Consider the following 24,840-nt stretch of genomic DNA (forward strand, 5'->3'; position numbering starts at 1 on the left):
ATGGCGTTCAATACCCTTAACTGTTACAGACAGAATTAAATGCTATGGACAGAGCGCTCCGGATTCATCTCACATGCACCAGAATGAATGAGTTGGTACATTGGAGGTCCAGTTTATTTAGACAAGCTCAAGTGCTTATGTGTCAGTTTCTCACATCAGGTTTCTCAACAAGTTTGACATGAATATGCATGACATTAAAGCTTGACACAGCCTGCTACAATCTGCTTTCCTGACATATGCACTTTCCTAATGAGGCCATATCTATTTGTGGTGAAAGGCACAGACTGTAAACCTGTGAGTAGAATAAGCACAGTAGAAACTTTTTTTTTTTTTTAAACAAACACATTCTAACAGTCTCATTCTTTAATAAAACGGCCTATAACATCACTTACTCATCAGTGAGTTGGATGAAGATTAACTTTTAGTGTTAGCATCACATTAGATCACTTTCTTTATAAAAAAAAATCATAACTAGACCACTGCTACTCACTGCTAAACCAGACTGCATTAAAATAAGAAACTTTAAGTCCTTATGTTACAAACTGTTTTTGTGATACAAATCTCATGTCATTCTAAAAAAACAAGTCATGTAAGCAAGTCATGAAGCTCAAACACTGAAATCTGCTTATTTCTGACTGACACGGCATGTCAGATACCATCCACCAGGTGTAAATTATGACATATATAAAGTCAAATGCAACAGTTTTTTGTTTTATTGGGGAAAATCATATTTTATTAACCACTGCATCAAAGCATAGAGAGTTATACAAAGTGGTAGCAACACATCCAAAACTACCCAACTGAAAAATAAAATCAGAAAACAATGAAATATCTTGTGTCCTCAAAGTAAAGTGACAGCCCCTGAAGTGAAACAGTTTAAGTATATATGCACACTTCATTGTTACTAACTGAATAAAACAAGAGGCTTCTAATCAAGCCAGATCTTTACAACCCTAGAAACAGACACAGCTTAATAACATATTATCACAAGATACATTTAAAAAAAATACATTTTCTGATCATCAAAATATCTTTTCTTAAAAGAGATAAAGCCGAAAAAGCAGCAATTTTCAGTAGATACAACACATCCAAATATTCAGTTGACATCATTTTTATAGTAAGTGCAAAGTCATCAATAAAAACATGTTTAAATATATATATATATTTTTTGGCTATACTAACAAACATATTACAAACATTGCCTGAGAGAAAAAGAGATTCCACAAAAACAGCAAACATGAGAATCACTTTGAATAATTCATTTTAGATGATAGGGACAGTAACCAAAACATTTCTTTGAACTTTGTTCAAATTAAATCTGTACAAGATGTATCACTGACACTTAGACTCCCTGAATATCAGCCAAACTCGCACAAACACAATAACCTCTGATCCTTTCAACACTGAATCAGCATTTTTGGCATCATTAACATCTTCACTACTAAAATACAGGAAGAGTTTCTGAGTGAATGTGTGTCACAATTCCCCATCAAACCTGCTCATTGATATTCTTTTTCCGTCCACTTGCTCACTTATTTATCTATCAGCCCTGCAGATATTTAACCAGTGCTTTACCATTCACTTTTTGCCAGATAGTCAAGTTACTTAGTTGCTTTACTTTTTATTCTGTATGCTGTTATCTGTGACCTGGAATGTGAAAGTTTACCTGCATGTCTTGAACCTCTGTCTTATGTTTTTTGGACTTTCTGCATTCCAGTGTGGATATGTTTGCCTGATTAGACTTCCTTCCTGATTTTTAACCCTTGCCTGTCTCAGGATTTTGTATGCTTTTGTTCCCTAAATAAGTCAATACACCCCTAAATTGTATCAGTTTGCCTAGTGTCTGCATTTGGGGCTTGTCCTTATTGGAACAACAACCACCAGTTTCTGAAAGCGTAAGTGTGAATAATGTCTCAAGTTTTGAACTGAATCACAACATTTCCTTCATGTTCAGAATTACACTTAAAAAGAACCCACTGGAATGGTCTGAAACTGGAAAATAAAACCTCCACAATTATAATCCTAATAAACACTTAAGGCTTCAGCACTCTCCCTGAACATCAGAAAGAAATCTTAGTTTGACAGATTTTGATATCAGCAGTTTTAGCATCACCAGCTGAACCAATACTGAATATGTGTTTCCCTTACATGTTATTACCAGCAGATGGTGGTATTTGATTTAGTATGAGTTTTTACAGTGACCATCCATATGAAATACTTTAGAATTGTTACTTGGAATTTTTTTAAATTTTAGGTGAAAACACAAAATATATATAACAAAATGCTCCAGCATTGCAAACAAATGTTTAACTACAGAAATATTTTTGTTTAAACTCTATATTTCATGAATTTGAGGAAATAAGCACCATGTCAGTCAAGTGTTTGAAGCATTAAATCTTAATTTTAATTAAATGACAATGTAGTCTCCAACAGTGAAAAGTACAGTCTGGGAAGTCAGGGCTTTGCTGTCAACTTTTCTATTACACATTATTTGAAGTAAGATTCCTTCTGACACGTTCAGTGTGGGAGGAGCTGTTTAATTAACTGCCAGCTATACTTACTCAACCATATTGATGCCAATTTAAAAAATGATTAATCATTAGATTTTATATATCAAGTAAACATTCCAGATATTCACTATTTTCAAAAATGAAATTAATTAATTAATTAATTAATTAAGGATTAATCTACACAATCTCCCTGTTCAGTTTACTCCCATTTGAATTACACATTGAAGAGACATAAAAAAACCCTGTAAAATTATACAGCAACTTCTGCAAAAGTTTTACGTCATGGAAGCAAATGAGGAAGGACATAGTTTGTTTGTCGGTTAAAAAACATGGTAAACATGTAAGAGGTGAATTATTACATTGATATTAACTGTTTGATTCATTGTATAGTAAAACATGTTTCATTAAAGAAAACACTTAAAACGGAATATATTGATTTAAATGCAATCTGAGAACGATGACAAATAATTGTGAAGCTAAGGTAATGTGAAGCTTTTAAAAAAAATGCAAACTTGAGGTTGTTGTAAATTCTTGGAAAATAAAAATGATATCAATAGATACAAGTTAAACTAAAGTTATAAAATCTACACCATTTTAGGAAGAATGCTTTTTAGGAAAAACACCCAGACTACAGTTCAGCTTTAGCTTTAGAATTCTTTGGTTTGGAAAAATAAAGTATATTATACAAAAATCAATGAATATTCTGCATAAATCTGAAAGACACATAATAATATTATTTTGCTTTCACCATGATCTCTAAATTTTCTTCATATCCTTTCAAATGACACTACTCTTTGTCTGGAATTGAAAAAAAACCCATCACCAGAATAAATCACTTAGACCTCACCACCTTCCCTGAACAGCACAGAGAAATCACGTTGACAGATTTTGATATCAACTGTTGTTGCACCAGCCGGTCCAATACTGAAATATGGGAAGAGTTTCTCAGTGAAAAAGTCTCTGTGAGTGTAGATGTGAGTTATGTCTTCAGGGTCGTAGAAGGACACCTCCCCCCTGTCATAGTCCAGCTGGACTCTGATCCTCTGGAGACTCTTCTTCACAATGAGATTCTTTGCAACAGCATTAATGTATACTCCATCGCGATATGATAAAGACCAGAAACCATTGGCTGGCAAGACGTCTTTATCTCCCGTCCTGTCAGCTGACTCTTTTACCAAACCTATATTCCAGAGAGGGTGATCTCCCACCTCCACCTCCCAGCTGTGTTTCCCTGAGCTGAAGCCCTCAGAGCCCAGAACATTGACATTCTTGGTGCTTCTCTCTGGACTCTGAGGAATCTGTTGGTTTATATCTCCATATCTCACACTGGTCAGATCATCAGACAGATAGAGACGGGGGTTTGCAGTGTTTGGGTCCAGAATGACAGGACTGAAGTGGACCTTCTCCTTCATCTTCTCCCAGACTCTGAAGGACAGGTTGCCCAGGTGTTTGGCCACATCTATCAGCGCTCCTGAGAGCAGCTGTGGATCTGACAGTGAGCACTGGACTCTGGCTCTGGTCTGAGTGGCTTTATAACTGCTGAGGAATGGCACGTTGTGTTTCTGCAGCTCTTCTTCAACAGCAGAGATACTGTCTGACAGAGAGGAGATCTGCTCCTGAATCCTCTTCATCTCTCTGCTGATAGTCTTCCCCTTCTGCTCCTCTTCCTCCCTCAGAGCTGCCAGTCTGGACTCCTCTTCCTCTCTCAGGAACTGGTGGAGCTTGTTGAACTCTGCTCTGATCTGTCTCTCTCTGGACAACAGCTGCTTCTTGGAGTGTTGAGTCACTTGATTGTATTTTTCCTTCACTTGTTTGTATTTGTCCCTCTTGTCCTGCAGAGACTGTAAGTCAGATTTCAGCTGGTCCTTCAGGTCACTGACTGCTTGTTCTATAGGAACCACTTTGTGACTCTGGTGGAGAGAAGAATCACAGACAGGACACACAGCTCTGTCTTCATCTGTACAGAAAAATTCAGGCTCATCTTTGTGTTTACTACACACCACCTCCAGTTTTCGTCCTTTTTCTTTTTTAAAAATGTCAAATTTCTGTCTTCCAGCAAAGGAGTCAGCCAGTTCCTTCAGTGCAAAATTCACCCAAGGAAATTCTTTTGAGGATTTTCTTTTACAAATGGGACAGTTTTTGTTTTTAGTTTCTTCCCAGAATTTCTGCAGGCAGCTTGAACAGAAGCTGTGGTTGCATCTCAGAGACACAGGATCTCTGAAAGTCTCTGAACACACATGGCAGCTCAGGAAACTTTCAACAAGAGCAGTTTTCTCAGCCATTTCTTTTGATATCCAAATTGTGTTTTAAAAGCAAGACTCACCAAGCTACTGCCCCTTCCTTTGACTGCTTTAAATCCGTTCTTCAGCAGAAAGCTCAGTCCGTGTAATGGCGTCTCAGCTCTGTTCAACAATGTCAAAATCTTCCTTTAATGTCACACCCTCTGTCACTGGATGAGTTATTAAAGGGAATGTTTCTATGATATTTGGTTACCAGCAGATGGCGTCTGGATGTCTTCAGAGGTAAATATGTCACTTTTCAGTCAGTATAGTACAGAATCATTGGTACATGCATCTGTAGACTAAAGGAAAACATCCAAACCTCTTTTTTTGATGTTTTTTTGTCTACTTAGAACAGTATTTAATGTCTTCAGCTCATAATAAACATTAAACAGGGATTTTTTTTCCTTGTTCCACCAGTGAGGCGTGAACATTTCAACAGGCTGACTGACACTGAACCAGTTTAACAACATGTTTTTGTTTTCAGCCAGCTGAAACCTGTAGCAGGAAACATGTTGTCTTTACATGCCAGTAAGACTGTGTATAAAAATAATCCAGTTAGATTTAGTGTTAAATACAGAAACATGGTCAGTTTTTTCTTCAAACATTTATTTACTACTTGTTCATCCATTTATTCTTTCACTCTCTTATAATTTTTCCTGTTTTTCTTGAGTAGGCTCACGGGAGGACTTGAATCTATCCCATCATGCATTGTTTTGAATGATTATCATGAGAATAAACAACTGGAACAACAACAAAAAACAGCTAAACATATTTGGTTTCATCTTTCAAAGTAAAACATTAATTAAAGCTACATGTACTTCTTTCTTTGTTTATTTAGATCCAACAAAACATTAACATAAAACAATAGGCACTATAAGTCTTCTAAAAAATAACATGACAATCAATACAATCTGTGAGTTATTTGATTTTGTTGTCACTCAACATGGCAGCACATTCCTACTGTATCACCATTAGGAAACGTTCTTCAAACTCCCAGTTACATGTCTTTGGTTTGAGTTTATCAGGAGGCACAAAGAATCCCTCTTAGGGCTCTTTCACAACCCAAGTCAGTGTGATTAGTCCGAATCAGGCTGAAATTTCAACATTTTTTTCTTTGTTTTGTATTTAGTCTGGTTTGCCTTGACAGTGCATTAATGTAAGCAGACCAAATAAAATAAAAAATATTTGCAGAGGGGAGTGCATGAAGGTGGAGGGCTGGAAATATACTCAGTCTTATTTCTTATTGGTTGGGAAGTTTGTGGTGGAAAATGTAAACACATAAATAAACGAAACAACATGGAGCAGAACGCACCATGAAATATTGATGTTGAAGCTTTTTTACATTTACACTGCACTGATCTATTGTGTGCATGAATCCTTTCTCCTCTGGTTGATCTCTTATTATTTTATGACATCATTGTATTTGTGGACTTTACTCAACATCTGTTACATCTGTCGCTCTGTATGAATCTCACAAAATACTCCTGCAGGTAGCTCACAATCCGCTGTGTTCTGGTTTATTTCCAGTATTTGGGTTGGATTATGTTAACAGTGCTTTAGAGCTATAGAGCTGCTGGCAAAAGCTGATAAGAAAAATAATGAACAACACAGGAGTTATAATGTATCACTGACTTTTAGACTCTGTATATCAGCAAAACTTGCACAAACACACCTTACAATAACCTCTGACCCTTTCAACACTGAATCAGCAGTTTTGGCATCACCAGCCTCTCTAATACTAAAATACAGGAAGAGTTTCTCAGTGAATGTGTGTCACATTCTGTCTGCAGCCACAATTCCCCATCCTTAAATTGCTATTGCGATTCTTTTCCCGCTCAGTTGTCTCAACATCTCCTGGATGTGTTCTTTGGCTCAGATGTCAAGCAAACATCAGACTTCAGCAGAAGTCCAAGTCGGTCCTCTCCCAGTCATGTTGCATCTGTCGCTCCTTATGAATCTCACAAAATACTCCTGCAGGCAGCTCACAATCCGCTGTGTTTTGCTTTATTTCCAGTATTTGTGTCAGATTATGTTCACAGTGCAATCGAACTGCACTAGGGTAATCCCACTGTTTTTGGTCATTATGATGCCACTGATTTGTATTTTAACAATAAAATTACCCATTTACAGTGTAAATTACGTGGTCGAAGTAAAAGAAAAGTAGTATCAGCAATAGACTTAACAGTCTTGCACCTGGTCTGTATTAGCAGGATCCACACTGTTGAACTGACGGCTCTTTGGTTCTTGTGTTTGTGGAGATGTGTATGCATGGATAAAGGTGTAGTTTATTGTCACTTGTCACTTTAAGCTAACTATAGAAACCTCAAGGCAGCACAAGGCGTTGTACATTTCTCAGTCTGTATGTGGTCATGTTAATCTACTTTTATACTCTTAAATACTGGAACAGTTTGTTGTTGTAAGTGTTCACCATTTGTTGTTCATATGATTATATATATTTTCATTCACACTGGTATTTTGCAGAATATTGTTAATGTTCAAAAGTGTTTTCCCATTTTCCTATATTTATCATGCACCAATGTTTAGTTAATAGGGCAGCAGAAGCCAGCTAATAATACATTAATTAACAAACTACTAATTCTACAGTATGTTGATGTGGGTAAAAATACATCTTTACTGTATTAATATTATTTATTCCTTCTTTCCAGATCCCATTCCACATGGTCATGTCCTGCTCAAACTGTGAGGAAGTCCTGGACAGTGTTGTTGTAAAACACTGTGGATGGTCATTTCTTCAGTGGGTCACATTCACCTTCTAACAGAGGACAGCAACATGTAGAGGAACTGCAGCACACCGCTGTTTGTGCATGCAGTGTCCCTCACCACCTGTATGCACTTCTACATTTCACTAAACAGGTGAGTGGAGTTTGTCTTCCACAACATCAGAAAAGGAAAGAATGAGAAAAGTTTAGAAGGAAGAACGGGAAAGAAACATTATAATGAATATAAACTGTTTTATTTAGTAGCAATCTGGATCCACAACCTCTGAATTTAACTAATGATTCTGTAATAACACAACATAACAGGAAGCCTCTTTAGTGCTGAATAGATAAATTAGTGTATTTGATTTCTTAGATAATTAAAATGTCATTTATTCAACCAACCTTTAGTTCACAGTCACTTAACATCGTCTCCCAGATACCCCCCATTTAGATTTACTATCAGATCCTTAAGAAGTGTAAGGTCTGGCTGAACTTGACAGGAAACAACACCATGCATGAAAAAAATTGACAGGAAGCGGAATTAAAATGATCAAACAGATTAAAAATGTTACTATTACATAAACACCATCAACTCTATATTCTGATATGTTGTCTCAAATAATATAAAATTAATAATGTAATTCTTCAAACCATAATTCATTGTTAACCACTGCTAAACTGTTTTGTTTGAACTTAAACAACTGACTGAACTGAACTGTTTATTTATTAAAGTAAATCTCTGTGAAACACAATGAAGTCATTATGAAATGACGGAAATAAACAACGTGAGACGAGACTGTCTGTGGTTTTAAATGACAGCCTTCTTCATGTAAACTCAAGGTTTTTGTTCATCCTTAGAATAAAGTAGTTGCACCAATTGTACTCAAATTACAAGTTAATTACTTATAAAGGATGGAATTGTCTGTAATTGCCAAAAAAACACTACAATTATAAAGATCTTAATAAATATCTGTCACCTCGTCTTCCTCCCTGAACATCAGTTGTTGTTTTTTTCAAATTTAATTGGCAAATAAAAAACTTAAAGTGATGAAAGACTAAAATATTTGATTTAAAATTAAATGCTGCTAATCACGATAATTAATATTGATAAAGTTTGTCTCCTGATCATGTGATACAGTTTCAGTGTTCTGAGCAGCTTGGAGCAGTCATATACACACTCAGACACACAACAACACAAGGAGACTTTCTTCCAACATGGCAGTACGTCTGTTTCTTACTGTAATCAGGAAATATCTGCACGGACCCAGAGAATGTTATCTTCAAAATATGAATTGTATTGTCATAGGAACAACAGAAAGTGCATTGCACTGTGTAAGCTGCACTATCAGAGGGACAAGAGTAGAGGAAAACACCAACAGAATTTGTCACAAGATATGAAAGCAATTTATGAATAAACCAACAACGACAGGAACTGATTCAAACACTCAAACTGCCGACTCACTTCACACTGAGGTGACAAACCACACAAGAAGACACATGCTAGATGTCTGCTCTATCAATCAGTCCCCCTGTAATACAGTGAAGAACACACTGTCTATTTATTTTTCACTATTATTATTATTTTTATTTATTTTTTCTTTTCTTTTTTCCTTTTTCTTATTTTTCAACACTCAATATTGTTGATATGTTTGGTTGGTAGTATTGCCTTTGTTATTTGTTTGTTTATTTATTTATTTTTTGTTTGTTATGCTACACTACCATGTTATCTTCTTTGTTGCTGTTGCTATTATTGCCCAATTGATGCTTGCCACACCTGCTTGTTTGTTTGTTTTAAAATGGAAAAACCAATAAAAAATTGATCACAAAAAAGAAAAACACACTAAATAAATAAATAAAAAGACTCATTAAAAGGACGCGTTAAAGGCTCAATAAAAAGAGGCTATAAAACTCAGAAAAACAGTGTTAAACTAAAAACACAAGCACATTAACATGAAATATACAAAAGAAAACTTCAAAAACATTTTTCAAAACATCTTCCATAAATTAATATAAAAATTTAACCTTGTAAGGCTAGAGCAGTGTTTTCCCTCTAGTCAGAGACATGCAGGCGACTGGAATCTACATTTATAAAGAACAGTGTTAATACTACATGAAAGATACAAAAACCTAATATAGAAACATCTCCATTCTACAGGAGTATCTTGGTTCTTGGCTGATGTGCTGAAGCAATCACTCCAACTGTTAGTCCCTCACTACACATGGAGAATCTAACAGATAAAGTATTTCACCATTTAATAAATCTTTATTTTAATGCCAAAATAAAATGCATGTTTCTTGATTCTACAGACTCAATATTGACTAAAATCATGCTTTTTGACACATTTGTTCTTAAACAAAGGGCCTACCAAATCACACTCCAGACACAGACTGTCCTCAGTTGCTCTCAGGTGTGTTTCAGTACAGCAAGAAAGGCCCAGGTAAGCCTCCCGCCCCTTTTTATAGACTCCGCCCCCTTGCCTGGGTCCTAGTGTAGGTGAGCTGCTGTCTTCCCTTCCACATAACCATTAAGAAACAGTCTTGATACTCTCTGTCTCTGTTTGGTCTCTTGGGAAGGGTTCGTATTGAAAGAGAAACTATCAGAAACTATTAAAAGGTGTTTCTATAGATCAACCTGCAGCAAACAATAATATGCATGTAAATAAGTGACAGAAACAAAATGTTCAGTGTTCAAAATGAGCAGGCTGTGAACAAAATGTGCACTTTGTCTCCATCTTGTGGCGTTTACAGGAAGTAAAATGTGTCCATGCAGCCACATACTGAACACATTCTGTTCATTCAGTAATGTTGGTGACATGATGCACATGTGAACATGTTGTCTCTGAAAACTGCATTAAATAGGAGACAAAATGACTCAAATGTAGCAGTGGAAGCATTTCTTAAACAGTGCTGTCTTGTTGGAAATGCTTCTCCATCTGTGCAGCCTTCACACACTGAGTCAGCATTATACAGTCCTGCTGACTGACTCCAACTAATCTTTAGTGGAAATCTTAATTCTCCTTCAGAGCAAATGATTGTAGACAGCCTCACTACATCTCTGTGTAACAACCCTCAGTACTCCCTCTCTTCAATGAGGCTGTTTAGAACAGACTTTAGTATCAACACACTGTTACAACTTCAAATCACAAAACTTATCAACAGCTGCAACGATTCTGCTCGTCTGTTTGTTTTTCTGACGTCTAAAAGCGAAAAATATATATTTATGTTCAGGAGACTGTTGTAAATTATTAGTTTTTAACCTTTGAACTGCTGTTTTAGAGTTTATAATGTGGTGAAGTTGTAGGAGAGAAAAGTTTAACCATCTTTTAAATCTTTTAAACTCCATTAAAAATAAACAAGTTGCACAACTCTTTTTAAACATGCCATGCTTTATTTCTCACGTTTTCTGACATTTACCTTCATCACGGCGGTATGAGGATGTTTCTGGATTCTTTATGTACAATTTATTCATTTGTGATTTGATTTTACAAAAAATAATATATCACTGAATAATTTCCAGCCGTCTACAAATGTTGAAGTTGATGCGTATTTTTAATTTTTTTTTTCTTTTTTTACAGTGACATGACTATTTGACTCGTGTATATAAAGAAACTGGAAATACATAAACACAAACCTGTAAATTAAACTGCTGCTGATTTAATTACACATCATGTGAAGCAGCATCCATCTGATGCACATTTGATTATTTTTATATATTTAATAGAGGAAACAAACTAAATTGTTCTGCTGTTATTTCCTTTTTGTTCATCACAAACTTGACATTCATCATTCATGTTATTCACCATGTGTACACGACAAAAAATATAATCTACAGTATGAAGAAGCAGTGTAAGAATTAAAGACTGAATGAAAATAAAATGTTGCATTATTTAATAAAAAAACAGATCCAAAACTGAATAAACTGAAAACTTTATCAAAAACCCAACAAATGAAAAACTAAAACTGATGAAAGATACTAAAATATTTGATTTAAAAGTAAATGTTGATAATCAGGATAATTAATATTTATAACTTTTATCTCTAAAACACTAAATCTGTTTCTTAAAATCCAAACATTAGAACTGATTTAAACCTGTATGAACGTTTATCACCTGTAATGCAGCTCGAGTATTGAGTTTATATTTACAACTTGTTTCTTTAAATGATTCCACTGAGATCTAGATAGATGATGAAATCAGAATAAAGTCTGAACAAACATTAACATTCCTGAACATTACAGAGAAAAATCTGTTGGACAGATTTTGATATCAGCAGTTTTAGCATCACCGGCATCTCCAATACCAAAATATGGGAAGAGTTTCTCAGTGAAAGTGTGTCTGTGAGTGTAGATGTGAGTCATGTCTTTAGGGTCGTAGAAGGACACCTCCCCCCTGTCATAGTCCAGCTGGACTCTGATCCTCTGGAGACTCTTCTTCACTCTGACAGTCTCACCAGCTCCATTAGTGTATTCTCCATCACCATGCTTTAAACGCCAGATTCCATATTTTGGTGAAGCAGATCTCTTCCCCTTCCTGTCAACTGACTCTTTAACCAAACCTACATTCCAGACAGGATGATCTCCCACCTCCACCTCCCAGCTGTGTTTCCCTGAGCTGAAGCCCTCAGAGCCCAGAACTTTGGCACAGTTAGTGTTTCTCTCTGGATTGTCAGGAAGCTGCTGCTTTGTGTCTCCATTTCTCACACTGGTCAGATCATCAGACAGATAGAGCCAGGGGCTTGCAGTGTTTGGGTCCAGAATGACAGGACTGAAGTGGACCTTCTCCTTCATCTTCTCCCAGACTCTGAAGGACAGGTTGCCCAGGTGTTTGGCCACATCTATCAGCGCTCCTGAGAGCAGCTGTGGATCTGACAGTGAGCACTGGACTCTGGCTCTGGTCTGAGTGGCTTTATAACTGCTGAGGAATGGCACGTTGTGTTTCTGCAGCTCTTCTTCAACAGCAGAGATACTGTCTGACAGAGAGGAGATCTGCTCCTGAATCCTCTTCATCTCTCTGCTGATAGTCTTCCCCTTCTGCTCCTCTTCCTCCCTCAGAGCTGCCAGTCTGGACTCCTCTTCCTCTCTCAGGAACTGGTGGAGCTTGTTGAACTCTGCTCTGATCTGTCTCTCTGTGGACAACAGCTGCTTCTTGGAGTGTTGAGTCACTTCATTGTATGTTTTCTCCACTTGTTTGTATTTGTCCCTCTTGTCCTGCAGAGACTGTAAGTCAGGTTTCAGCTGGTCCTTCAGGTCACTGACTGCTTGTTCTATAGGAACCACTTTGTGACTCTGGAGGAGAGAAAACTCACAGACAGGACACACAGCTCTGCCTTCATCCTCACAGAACAGTTTAGTTTCTTCTGGATGTTTACTACACACCACCTCCAGCTTCTTCTCTTCTTTTTCTGTCTCAGATGATCCAGATTTCTGTCTCCCAACAAAGGAGTCAGCCAGTTCCTTCAGTGCAAAATTCACCCAAGGAAATTCTTTTGAGGATTTTCTTTTACAAATGGGACAGTTTTTGTTTTCAGATTGTTCCCAGAATTTCTGCAGGCAGCTTGAACAGAAGCTGTGGTTGCAGCTCAGAGACACAGGATCTCTGAAAGTCTCTGAACACACGTGGCAGCTCAGGAAACTTTCAAAAAGAGCAGTTTTCTCAGCCATTTGTGTTGGAATCTAAATAAAAAAGCAAGACTCACCAAGTTACTGCCCCTAGCTGCTTTAAATACTCCAAATGTGTGTTTTCCAGCCGAGAGCTCACTCCCTGTAATGGCGTCTCAGCACTGTCAACAATGTCAAAATCTTCTTTCACTTCCTATCACCTGTCACAGGTTCAGGTAACAGCAGGAATGCTGTCATGTTATTAAGTCACCAGCAGATGGCATCACAATGTTGTCATATGTATGAATGTAACTCTTCATTCAGTCCAACACCAATTCATTGCTGCTCATAAAATACGTGAAATAAACCATTTGAATGTTTATTATGAGACTAACAACTGCAAATATTATAATTTCATTTCAGATTTCAAAGTGAAAACCTACCAGATATTCTACTTTCTTTCTTCTTACAAATCTGTAGCAGAGAATCAAGAGCTGTCAACATGAGAGTCGATGAGTTCTTTGATGTTGTTGTAACTCTTCCAACATGGCAGCACGTCTCTTATAACCAGGAGGAAAAGTTTTTCAGTCTCTCTCTGACATGTCTCTGTTTGTTCACTTGGTTCAATAGATGCAGTGAACTGTCAGAGCTGCAGTGACGGTGATCTGTTTTATGAGTGTGTTCAGAGAGAAAAACTTGTGAATGAAGACCTTTGACCCACAACAGTCAGTGTAAGGTCAGTCACAAAACAAAGAAAAGTGCAGATCTGCTGCAGACTGTGACAGAAACGACTCAATGGACTGTACAGAGTGGTGGAAAGAGACTGAGGACATTTAATCAAATACTGGACTCAAGTGCTTCAGTTTATTGAGATTAATAATACTAAATACACTGCTCAAAAAAATAAAGGGAACATTAAAAATAACATCCTCGATCTAAATGAATGAAATATTCTTAAATACTTTGTTCTTTACGTAGTTGAATGTGCTGACAACAAAATCACACAAAAATGATCAATGGAAATCAAATGTATTAACCCATGGAGGTCTGGATTTGGAGTCACACTCAAAATTAAATTGGAAAAACACTACAGGCTGATCCAACTTTGATGTAATGTCCTTAAAACAAGTCAAAATGAGGCTCAGTAGTGTGTGTGGCCTCCACGTGCCTGTATGACTCCCTACAACGCCTGGGCATGCTCCTGATGAGGTGGTGATGGTCTCCTGAGGGATCTCCTCCCAGACCTGGACTAAAGCATCCGGCAACTCCTGGACAGTCTGTGGTGCAAGGTGGTGTTGGTGGATGGAGCGAGACATGATGTCCCAGATGTGCTCCATGTGATTCAGGTCTTGGGAACAGACGGGCCAGTCCATAGCATCAATGCCTTCGTCTCACAGGAACTGCTGACACACTCCAGCCACATGAGGTCTAGAATTGTCTTGCATTAGGAGGAACCCAGGGCCAACCGCACCAGCATATGGTCTCACAATGGCTCTGAGGATCTCATCTCGGTACCTAATGGCAGTCAGGCTACCTCTGGCGAGCACATGGAGGGCTGTGCGGCCCCCCTGGCAAATGCCAAACGTCCTGCACGGTGTTGGGCTGTGAGCACAACCTCCACCTGTGGACGTCTGGCCCTCATACCACCCTCATGGAGTCTGTTTCTGACCTTTTGAGCAGACACATCTGTGGCCTGCTGGAGGTCATTTTGCAGGGGTCTGGCAGTACTCCTCCTTTTCCTCCTTGCACAAAGGCGGAGGTAGCGCTCCTGCTGCTGGATTGTTGCCCTCCTACGGCCTCCTCCACGTCTCCTGATGTACTGGCCTGTCTCCTGGCAGCGCCTCCATGCTCTGGACACTACACTGACTGACACAGCAAACCTTCTTGCCACAGCTCGCACTGATGTGCCATCCTGGATGAGCTGCACTACCTGAGCCACTTGTGTGGGTTGTAGACTCCGTCTCATGCTACCACTAGAGTGAAAGCACCGCCAGCATTCAAAAGTGACCAAAACATCAGGCAGGAAGCTCTCATAGGAACTGAGAAGTGGTCTGTGGTCACCACCTGCAGAACCACTCCTTTATTGGGGGTGTCTTGCTAATTGCCTATCATTTCCACCTGTTGTCTATTCCATTTGCACAACAGCACGTGAAATTGATTGTCAATCAGTGTTGCTTCTTAAGTGGACAGTTTGATTTCACAGAAGTGTGATTGACTTGGAGTTACATTGTGTTGTTTAAGTGTTCCCTTTATTTTTTTGAGCAGTGCATAATCAAAAAATTCATGATGATTTATTATTATTACATGTTAGATAAAACTGTATTCCTCTCCAGGGGAAATCCACATGCTACCCAGCAGTATTTAAAATAATTAAATATAGCTTAATTTTAACCAGCTGCAACATGAAAGTGATTATCACATTATTACATCACTAATTACTGTATATCAGCAGACTGAGATCAGTTGTTTCAAATGCTGAACTTGAGATGCTTATACTGCCCTACAAAGCCTCACTGCAGTCACTATAATTTTGGTCGAAATTGAGTTATAATCCTGTCCTCCTCCGCTGCCGAAACACTGATTCATGCTTTTATAACCTCCAGACTGGACTATTGCAACAGCATTCTCTACGGCCTCCCCTCCACCAACCTTCAAAAACTACAATATGTCCAAAATTCAGCTGCCCGTTTGCTCACCCACTCCCACTTCAGAGACCACATCACGCCCATCCTTCAGCACCTTCACTGGCTCCCTATCCAGCACAGAATCCACTTTAAGATCCTGCTCATCACCTACAAAGCCCTCAATAACCTTGCTCCCCCATACCTCACAGATCTGCTCCAACGTCACGCCCCCACCCGCAACCTCAGATCTTCAGACGCCAACCTACTGACCCCTATCACCAGGACCAAGCACCCTACCGTTGGCGACAGAGCTTCTCCACTGCTGCCCCGACCCTCTGGAACTCACTCCCTACTCACATCCGCAATTCCGACTCCCTCCACGCCTTCAAAAACCAACTCAAAACCCACCTTTTCAAAATAGCTTACAAGACCTGAACTCATAATCTCTCATCTCTGTTTAGTTGTTTTGTTCTGTATTTTGTGTTTGTGTGTGTCTAATTTCCTGTCATGTTAAGCGACTTTGAATACCTTTTAAAGCGCTATATAAATTCAATGTATTATTATTATTATTATTATTATAATTAAAAATGAACTCCTTTATGTCTGTTTTATCTTGTGACAAAGTTTTAGATTTCAATTCTGCTTTATTCTAGAGAAATAATACTGACTACTGACGTTGTTCTTGTCCTCTTTTTTTTCCAGTTTTGGCCAAGAACAGCAAGCCCATCCACACCACCATCCTGAACCCCCACGTCCACCTGATCGGCGAGGACGCGGCCTGCATCGCCTACATCCGCCTGACTCAGTACGTCGACAACCAGGGCCGGCCGCGCTCCAGCCAGTCGGAGGAAACCCGCGTCTGGCATCGCAGAGACAGCAAGTGGCAGAACATCCACTTCCACTGCTCAGGCGCACCAGCGGCGCCACTCCAGTGAGGTATGGACTCAGCAGCTGGGAGAAAATAGGACAAGCGTCTTCTTCTGGAAAGAAGCTGCGCCTGTTGTACATAAATATGTATTTTAGGCAGCTAGTAAAGCACTTTCACTTTACTAGCATCACTCCCTATATTAATATGATCACTTTCTGTGATCCTCTGAACCCCAACTTTTACTCACTGTGGCCAAACAAAACCAAGACAAACCCTAGAAAGAGTAGCATTTATATATTTATAATTTTTTGGCCGATCACCGATTTTAAAAAGCCTGACCTGCCGATTTTTAAAAAAACTCACAGGATACACCTTCAATGTTTAAATCTTATTTGATTGAAAAACAATAACACAGCAGTATTTTTCTTTAGCAAATAAAGGAAATCACAATGTCTGAGGTAATTAATAAAATATTGAACTTAAAATAAATAGCAACAATTTACAGGACAAACTAACAAAAGGACTGCAACCATAAATAAAGTGTCCTGAGTTTTTGGTTTTGTTATAGTAGCAGAAGTACGCGTATGTGCAGACGCACTTTCTGAGCGCTTGATAAGATCGGTTTGATGTAAAAAAAATCGTCCGATCACGATCCCGCAAAATCAAGGAAATCAGTGTGTGTATATATATATATATATATATATATATATTTTTTTTTATACAAATATATTTATATATTTATATATATATATATATATATTTTTTTTATACAAATATATTTATATATTTATATATATATATACATATATATTTATATATTTATTTATATATTTATATATATATATATATTATATTTTTATATTTATATATATATATATATATATATATATATAGAACTATATGGATAAATGCAATATGGTCTAATTCCATATCACATTTAAAATTATATATCAATATATTTTTTATATGGATATATCGCCAAGCCCTAGCATATTGTAATCCAAGTGATCTGAGAGAAAACTAAAGTGCAGCATCTCTTTTTCGGCTCTGTCTTCTGGTCCATGATGGAAGACTTCACAGGTCGTTTCAGATAGAACATGCTCAAATACTCCTTTCATTTTAAAACAGTGGGCTCCACTGATCTCAGCCTTTGTCATATATCTAATTTTTTAATGTTAACATCAGTTTTGTTTTCCTTCTCAGGGTTGAACGCCATAGCTTTGTGTGTCAGGAGAGCTCTGCTGGAGAGAGAGGAGGAAGGAATAAAGAACAAGTCCATTGTCGGTTTGGGGGACAGGCCCTTCAACAACAAACCCTCCCTCACCTGGCCTCAACCCCCAGCATGCATCTCTTCTTTTAGCGCCCCCCTTCTCTGCCAACAGCTCTGCACCCTTCTCCCCTCCGGCGTGCTGGGTGTTTGGGGGGGTGTGGGGGTGTTTTTCAGCACTCAGTGTGATTCCTTCTTCCTGTTCCTCTCCTCATCCCCCTCAATTTTTGTGACACCAACCCTCTTGTCCTCCTGTGAATCCACACTTGTGTGACATAAACACTGCACTGGAAATACAGTATGTAAAGTTTTAAGTAAAATCTATTATTATCATTACTATATTATTATTATTATTATGATTATTATTACACATTTGCGATTGTATATGTAATTTGTATAATTCAGAATTCTTGATGCCAGTGGTTTCTAGAGTTGAAGGAAATCTTTTTTTGTTTTTCCTCTTATCTTTTAAAGGAAGCATGTTTTATCCCCCCTCATATTAACAGTGGCTGTTTTTTATTGTGGCTATTAAGTGGAAAAATGATATTGGCAATTTTTTGTAACTTGCTTCTTGTTTGTGAGCTATAATTCTGCACCCAAACTCATGGTCGACATGTTTTTGTCTGTTTGTTTTGTTGTTTCTTTAGTGTGTCTGATGGTGTGAATGTAGAGAGTGAATATTTATGTATGAGTGAATGTGGTTTTGTAAGCCGGACACATAGTTCAAACATAATAACTCTGTACAGTTTGAGGAATCTGACGTTTGTCCCTTGCAGCAATGTGAACGCCCGGAGTTGAGCTTGGTGTCTTCCTGCCTCAAAACGTGAACATTTAAAACGTAGAAAACGAAAAGTGAGTTTTCTCACTATTTTACTCCATTGACAACGCTGTAATGGTAGAATGACCTGTGCTGTCGCACCCTAAATGGCGAGCAAGACGAAGAAGAAAATATGTTTTTGAGATAGAGCGCCGAACAATGCAACAACCCTAAAAAACGTGAATTATTTCTTTTGATTATTTTCTTAAATTAGTCTTATTTTTGAGGGGCTCAAGTTAAAAAAGTCACCAAATTGGCACACTTAAGAGGATTGGTGAAAAATTTGATATTTTATGGGTCTGATAGTTTCAAAGTCGAAGCCCCAGCCTTTAAATTTGACGTAGATTATGGAAATTTATTTGGCAGCTGTAACGTGTGCAGACATACAAAAAAGCCTCTTGGACTCTTACCACAAACACAACCAGAAGTGTTGCAATTTGTTACAATTACAACGTTACAGTTTCAATTAGCAGACCCTTTTATGCAAAACGACGTACATTTTAGAGTTCATTCATCACAAGCAAAGATCAAATATTAGCATTAAGCATGTGGTGTCAAACACTCTGAATGTGCTCTAGATTTCTAGACCATTTCCAGGCATTTTAAACCTGATAGACTTCAGTCTTGGCTTATACAATCTAAAGACCTTCATGATGTAAAAGCTGTTAAAATCTTCAGTTTAAATCAAACGATGTTGCTGTGGCAAGGAAGCAAAAATATCATGTTTCCAGATTTTTGTTGTTTTTACTCGAATGTGCACCACTTTTCTCATGCTTAAAAACAGCCCAGACCCGAAGATAACTGCACCACATGGTCATAGCGCCACATACTGGCAACAGGAACTGACATGTAGTTATACTCTATACATGGACGTACTCCTCTGAGCTGGTAGAAAAGCCTTGATGATGCTTTATTGTGAGAGTTCCATTGGACGGCGACACAGCAAATGTAAAAAAAAAAAAGCATTTTGTCATCTGTTCCATATTTCTATATATTTTCACCTACTGGCAACAGGCCTTGTGTAACAAATATCATTCGATTTATATGAATTCTACATTCTTTGACCTACAGAAACATAATGCGTGTTTAGTTTGTGTATTAGACACAGAAAGTGGTGCAAAATCTGTCACTTCCAGCGCTGCCCATTCTTCGCTGCTTGGATTTAATAATTATTAATTTAATAACAATAATTTATATAATAATACATATCTGTTAGCGAGAATGATCCATTAATGCTGCAGTGAAAATAGCATTCAAAACATTCAACTTTCCAGTAAAACAGATAAGAAAACAAATCTTCTTGTAATACCAACTTGATGTAATGAGAAAGGATTCTTGTTTTTATGTTGCTGTATCATAATAATGAGAGAAATACCTTAAAGCAGGGGTGTCAAACTCAAATACACAATGGGCCAAAATTTAAAACTTGAATAAAATCGCGGGCCAACATTGAACAAATAAACCTTTTAATATATACCAAACATGTTTTGCTTTAACATTAAATATGGAACCAGCAACGCTTATAAACATACAATATATAACTAAATAGTGCAGACATGCAAAATCAAATTCCAAATAAAAAACACATCAATGTCATTAATTTACAATAATAATATAATAATTTGGTTGAGTTTGACACCCCTGCCTTAAAGTATCTTTTATCATGACAACAAACTGAGCGTTATTTTTCACCCACAGTAGCAGCACGCAGCTCTTTCTTACACAATAATCTCAGAGAGAAGTAGTTCAGCCTTGGCCCCCCTGTTTCCACCAGGAGCCTGTTTTGTTTTTATGGTTTTGTGCTTTTTTTCCACGGGTAGCGGTGCTAAAAAGCTGCTCGGGGAGGGATTCGCCGTCGGTGGCTCCTGCTGTTGCGAGGCGACAACTGAATACCCGCTAGGAGCTCAGTGTGCTTTTCCTAAAAGTTGTGATATTTTTAACTCGCTCAAATCTCAGTGCAGTCAGGAACACAGTAGCAGGTCCTTTTTACAATCAAAAAAGAAGTCAGTGCCACTGCTTTTTTTTCTACATGAAGCACAAAAGCATATATATATGTCCATATCAGTCGTAAGGAATAAAGAGTTTGTATGTTTGGAGCTATTACAAGTGTGAAACCATGAGTTCATAAACGTTTGCATATCAGTGTTTTGGTTCCTCATTTTAGGGCCACAGGGTGCAATATGTGTGTATGTGTGTCTGCAAGCATGTACAGTACATTCATTGCTCTCCGTGTGTGTTCTTTACAAGCCTGGGGGGCAATATAGGAGGTGTGTGTTGTGTGAGAGATGGAAGGCTTTATTTCGGAGGACATATCAGTCCCCTGCCTTCAGCCCAGGACTGTTTTTATTGTTTTCTCTCTTTTAATTTGCTGTTTTTTCATGCATTATGTTTATTTTTCATGTATTTTATGATATTAAGTGCTTGTGCCAGGGGTGGCAGGATTAATCCGATGGACTTTTGCAGCACTGAAAACTGTTTCTGTCGGGGGTTTGACTGTGCGATCAGCTCCTCTGTACTTTGCTTGTCCACCGTTGGCTGCCTTCACATTTGTCTCGCCCCTATTGGTCAGACCAAGATGTTAAAGAGACCGGGCAGTCGGTTGGGTGAATAGTCCTCAGGTTTCTATTTATTTTGAATATTTATTTATTTATTTTAGTGACTAATTTTAATGTGCTTTTTTTTCTCTCTCTCTCTCTCTCTTTTGTTTTTCCTATTGTACAGCTCATGCACTTGTGCAAGTACTGTCTGTTGTTGTTCAAAGGGACACTGCTCCATGTCAAACATGACTGTTTTTAAAGGGATAGTACACCCAATTTGCATCCTGCATGTGTTTTTCTGTAACGACCAACATGGTGTGAATTACTTTTTCTGCTCTTTTTCTTCTGCAACTTTATATTGAAGTAGTTTTTGACATTATTTTTTGCCGTTTTAATAGCGTCCATCCTTTTATTTCTCCACGTAGGTCACTACCACTTTGCCAGAGTGGGACATCTATCACTTTAAAACTCATATAATACAGGATTGTATTTTGAGTGAACTATCCCTCCCAAAGCTTTGCCTTTTTTGAGGTAATGAAGCTTTTTTTTTTCTTTTCTTCAAATGAAGGTTTTTTTCAAGGTGAACCACTGAGTCGTTGTATTGTACTCGTGTCTCATCCAGTAACAGTGTTAATGCCTCGTTGACCCTGTTCTACTACTTAACGGTCAAAGGTTACCTGAAGGCGTTCATGCGTGATCGTGCTAACCAGACATGACCCCCCACCCCCCTCCAAAAAAAAAAAGAAGAGATAGCAGCATGTACAGTACAAAGGTGTTGTTTTTCTGTTCTTCTTAGTGTGTTTACTAGCCTTGAAAATCAATATAATAGGATTCACATATTTAAAACGAGGGAGTTCACAGTATTACACAACTGCAACTAACTAGCAGCGTAGCTGGCATTTTCTTTGCATGACCGTCAACGGGACACTTGTTTTTTTTGGTGTTTTCCTTTGTATTTTTGTTTCTCATTTTCTACTGAATGCTGATACTCGACCTTTCTCTGTCTATTTTCTCAGCTTTTTAAGTGCATATAGCTATTTTTGTCTCAAGATGATATATAAAGATGATTAAGATGATGATATTCATGACTGTGGCACTATGAGGATGTTGATATTGATGATGATTTTGATGATGTGAAGATGATTATTTGGCATGCTTTTTAAATGGGGCTCTATGTTGTCAGTGCAGAGCGGCTGCCTTTAGTATGTAGCTGAGGCGGGGAGTGCACCAAGAGTGACCGGAGCTTCAGTGAGCCTGCATGGCACTTTGAGGAGCAGCACTCGAGTCCAACTGACAGATTAGACGCAGTTCAAATGGTGAAGGAGCTCCATCAGTGGGGTGTAGTAACAGAAAGTAAAAAGCACAAACACACACACAGGTGGATGGCACATTGATGCTTCTCATGTAGCTGCACAATAAGTTGACTTAAGTGTCAAATCTAACAAACAATCCAGTCAGACACAACAGCAGTTTATCACCGTAGAATAAGAAAAAGCTTTCATTTTAATTATGACCAGGGCTGCACAATTATGACCAACATCACCATCTGATTACATCAATGATCATCATGATGCATCATATTTTTTCATCAATGATTAATTCATTCTTCATATTATATATTAGAGACAGCTTCCAGGCACTTTTTGTATTCTTAACTGAATTAAATGCACCAATACAGCTGATAAATCTTGGTTCTGTATAGATAAACAAAGCTGACGTCATGGTAGAAAATGATTAATTGTGCAGCCCCACATTTAAAGTACAATAACTGTCAAATGAGAGCTCTGCTGCCTTTCTGTCAGCTGTTTAGTCAGATGAAGCGTTACTGAGATAAACTGGAGCCGCTGTGTTCACTCTGAACCTCCAGCCAGTGACTTAGGTTGCACTGACAACACTGAGTTGGCTTCTGTTTGTAGGCTGTCTTTCACTCTTTCTCCCATTCCCTCTGTCTCCAACCTGGTTCAATCATTTCTCTGCAGTTGGCTCTTTCTAGTTTGTCTCTTTTTTTTTGTCACTTTGGGTTTTTTCTTCTGTATAATAATATTAATCCTCTAGTTCTCTGATTCTTCGAATTATTGCTCTGTTCTCTTACGTGCTACACGTGTTTCTATAACTTCTTCAAGAAAATGTGTTAAGGTGTTATCAATAAAATGATCATTTAAATAGAAAATGTGAATCCGTTTCTGTGTTTTTAAATAAAATATTAAACATATAAAAAAGTGGTCCTTCAGGAAGCCCCGCCCCCCTTGGTGATGACCTGTCAATCAGAGCCGTTGATTGATCTTAACGGCTCTGCTGCTCTGCTGTCAACGGTAACGTTAATGCTGCGTTCGATTGCACTCGGAACTCGGAAAGATCGAGCATTTAAAAGTTATTCTGGGGAAGTACATCAGCTACATCAGCTATTAGTAACACAATTGCTAAATTAAACGACACATAACAGACTACATGTTGAAGATAAAGTGACTGTTTACCTCTCACGGTGTGTGGCGCCATTTTGCTTTGACGTTTTCCACGTATTTCCGACCTACTCGGGCTGCTTGGATCCTACCCGAAATCCCGAGTTCATTGGCCGTTATATTGCACTTTTCCGACTCGGAGGTCGGATCTTTCCGAGTGCAATCGAATGCAGCATGACGATTTAACGGGCGATTTATAGCAAGTTTTGAAATTTCAGAGAAAAGTAAGCTGAAAGAGTACAGTGTACATTTAAGAACAACATTCACAATGTAATTTGTCGGCGGAGTATTTTGACAAGAATAAATTACGACCCTTCACCGCAGGGTAAGTGAATATACTGTTTTTTTTTTTTTTTAAGCAACTGAGTTAAAAGCTTTAGCCGAACGTCGTGAGTAACTTGCGCTGAGGTTAGCCAAACAAGCTAGTAAGCTAACCGTTGAGTCCCTAACACAATGGCGACCACAAATAAAATATAGTAAAATAAACAGAGTTGTATATGAATGAAGGGCAGTATGTGGGAATGTATTCCACTTTTGTAAGGCATGTAAATGAGAACACATTCAATAAGCTAACACACATTCTACGGGCTATATCACCGAGATGGGCCTAACACCGGTGTTATGGATGAAAACGCGACTAACGCGATAACTGACAACTTCTCGCCGAACGTTCCAGTCGTTGTCATGGCAGCCAATGAAAAAGCGGGAAGATAATAACGTTCAGTAGCTGCCGTCTGTGTTAGTTTTTCTGCAGTTTTTCTTGTGTCCCGAATATGACCTACTCCCATCTTTTAACCCTCCCGTCGTCCTTCCGGGTCAAATTGACCCAGTCTGTTTTGACTATTCCTTCTTTCCTCCCTCCTCCTGCCTTCCTCTCTTCTTTCCTCCTTCCTTCTTTCCTCCCTCCTCTATCCTCCTTCCTTATTTCCTTCCCTCGCCCCTCCTTTCTTTCTTTCCTTCCTTTCCTCCCTCCTTCCCTTCTTTTCTTTCCTCCTTCCGCTATCTCCTTTCCTTTCTCTCTTCTTTCCTTCCTCCTGATTTCCTCTCCTTTCCTCCTTCCTTCCTTCCTTCTTTCATCCCTCCCGCCTCCATTCCTTCCTCTATCCTCCTTCCTTCTTCCCTTCCCTCGCCCCCCTTTCCTTCCCTCCTTTCTTTCCTTC

At 38.3% G+C, this 24,840-nt stretch overlaps 3 protein-coding genes across 4 annotated transcripts in view; 1 reads left to right on the top strand and 2 right to left on the bottom strand.

Moving 5' to 3' along the window:
* susd2 (sushi domain containing 2) overlaps positions 1 to 24,840 on the top strand; it is a 109,093-nt gene that overhangs the window by 5,443 nt on the left and 78,810 nt on the right. Inside the window, exons 3-4 of one of the 2 annotated variants that reach the window (XM_059336600.1) lie at positions 7,459 to 7,666; positions 13,739 to 13,844. The gene's annotated coding sequence lies outside the window, so the exon portion shown is untranslated. The remainder of the gene's footprint in view (positions 1 to 7,458; positions 7,667 to 13,738; positions 13,845 to 24,840) is intronic. The other variant, XM_059336599.1, reaches the window with a different exon arrangement.
* On the bottom strand, positions 3,347 to 10,932 carry LOC131974363 (nuclear factor 7, brain-like). The gene is made up of 2 exons (XM_059336643.1): positions 10,927 to 10,932; positions 3,347 to 4,420 (listed from the first exon to the last, which is right to left on the bottom strand). Exons 1-2 carry the CDS (start codon positions 10,930 to 10,932, stop codon positions 3,347 to 3,349), a joined length of 1,080 nt encoding a protein of 359 aa, XP_059192626.1.
* On the bottom strand, positions 11,250 to 13,389 carry LOC131974345 (nuclear factor 7, brain-like). Its single transcript, XM_059336616.1, has one exon. The coding sequence runs from the start codon at positions 13,169 to 13,171 to the stop codon at positions 11,744 to 11,746; it is 1,428 nt and encodes a 475-aa protein (XP_059192599.1). The 5' UTR covers positions 13,172 to 13,389; the 3' UTR covers positions 11,250 to 11,743.

The sequence above is a fragment of the Centropristis striata genome, chromosome 7 (genome assembly GCF_030273125.1).
Source record: "Centropristis striata isolate RG_2023a ecotype Rhode Island chromosome 7, C.striata_1.0, whole genome shotgun sequence".
NCBI lineage: Eukaryota > Metazoa > Chordata > Actinopteri > Perciformes > Serranidae > Centropristis > Centropristis striata.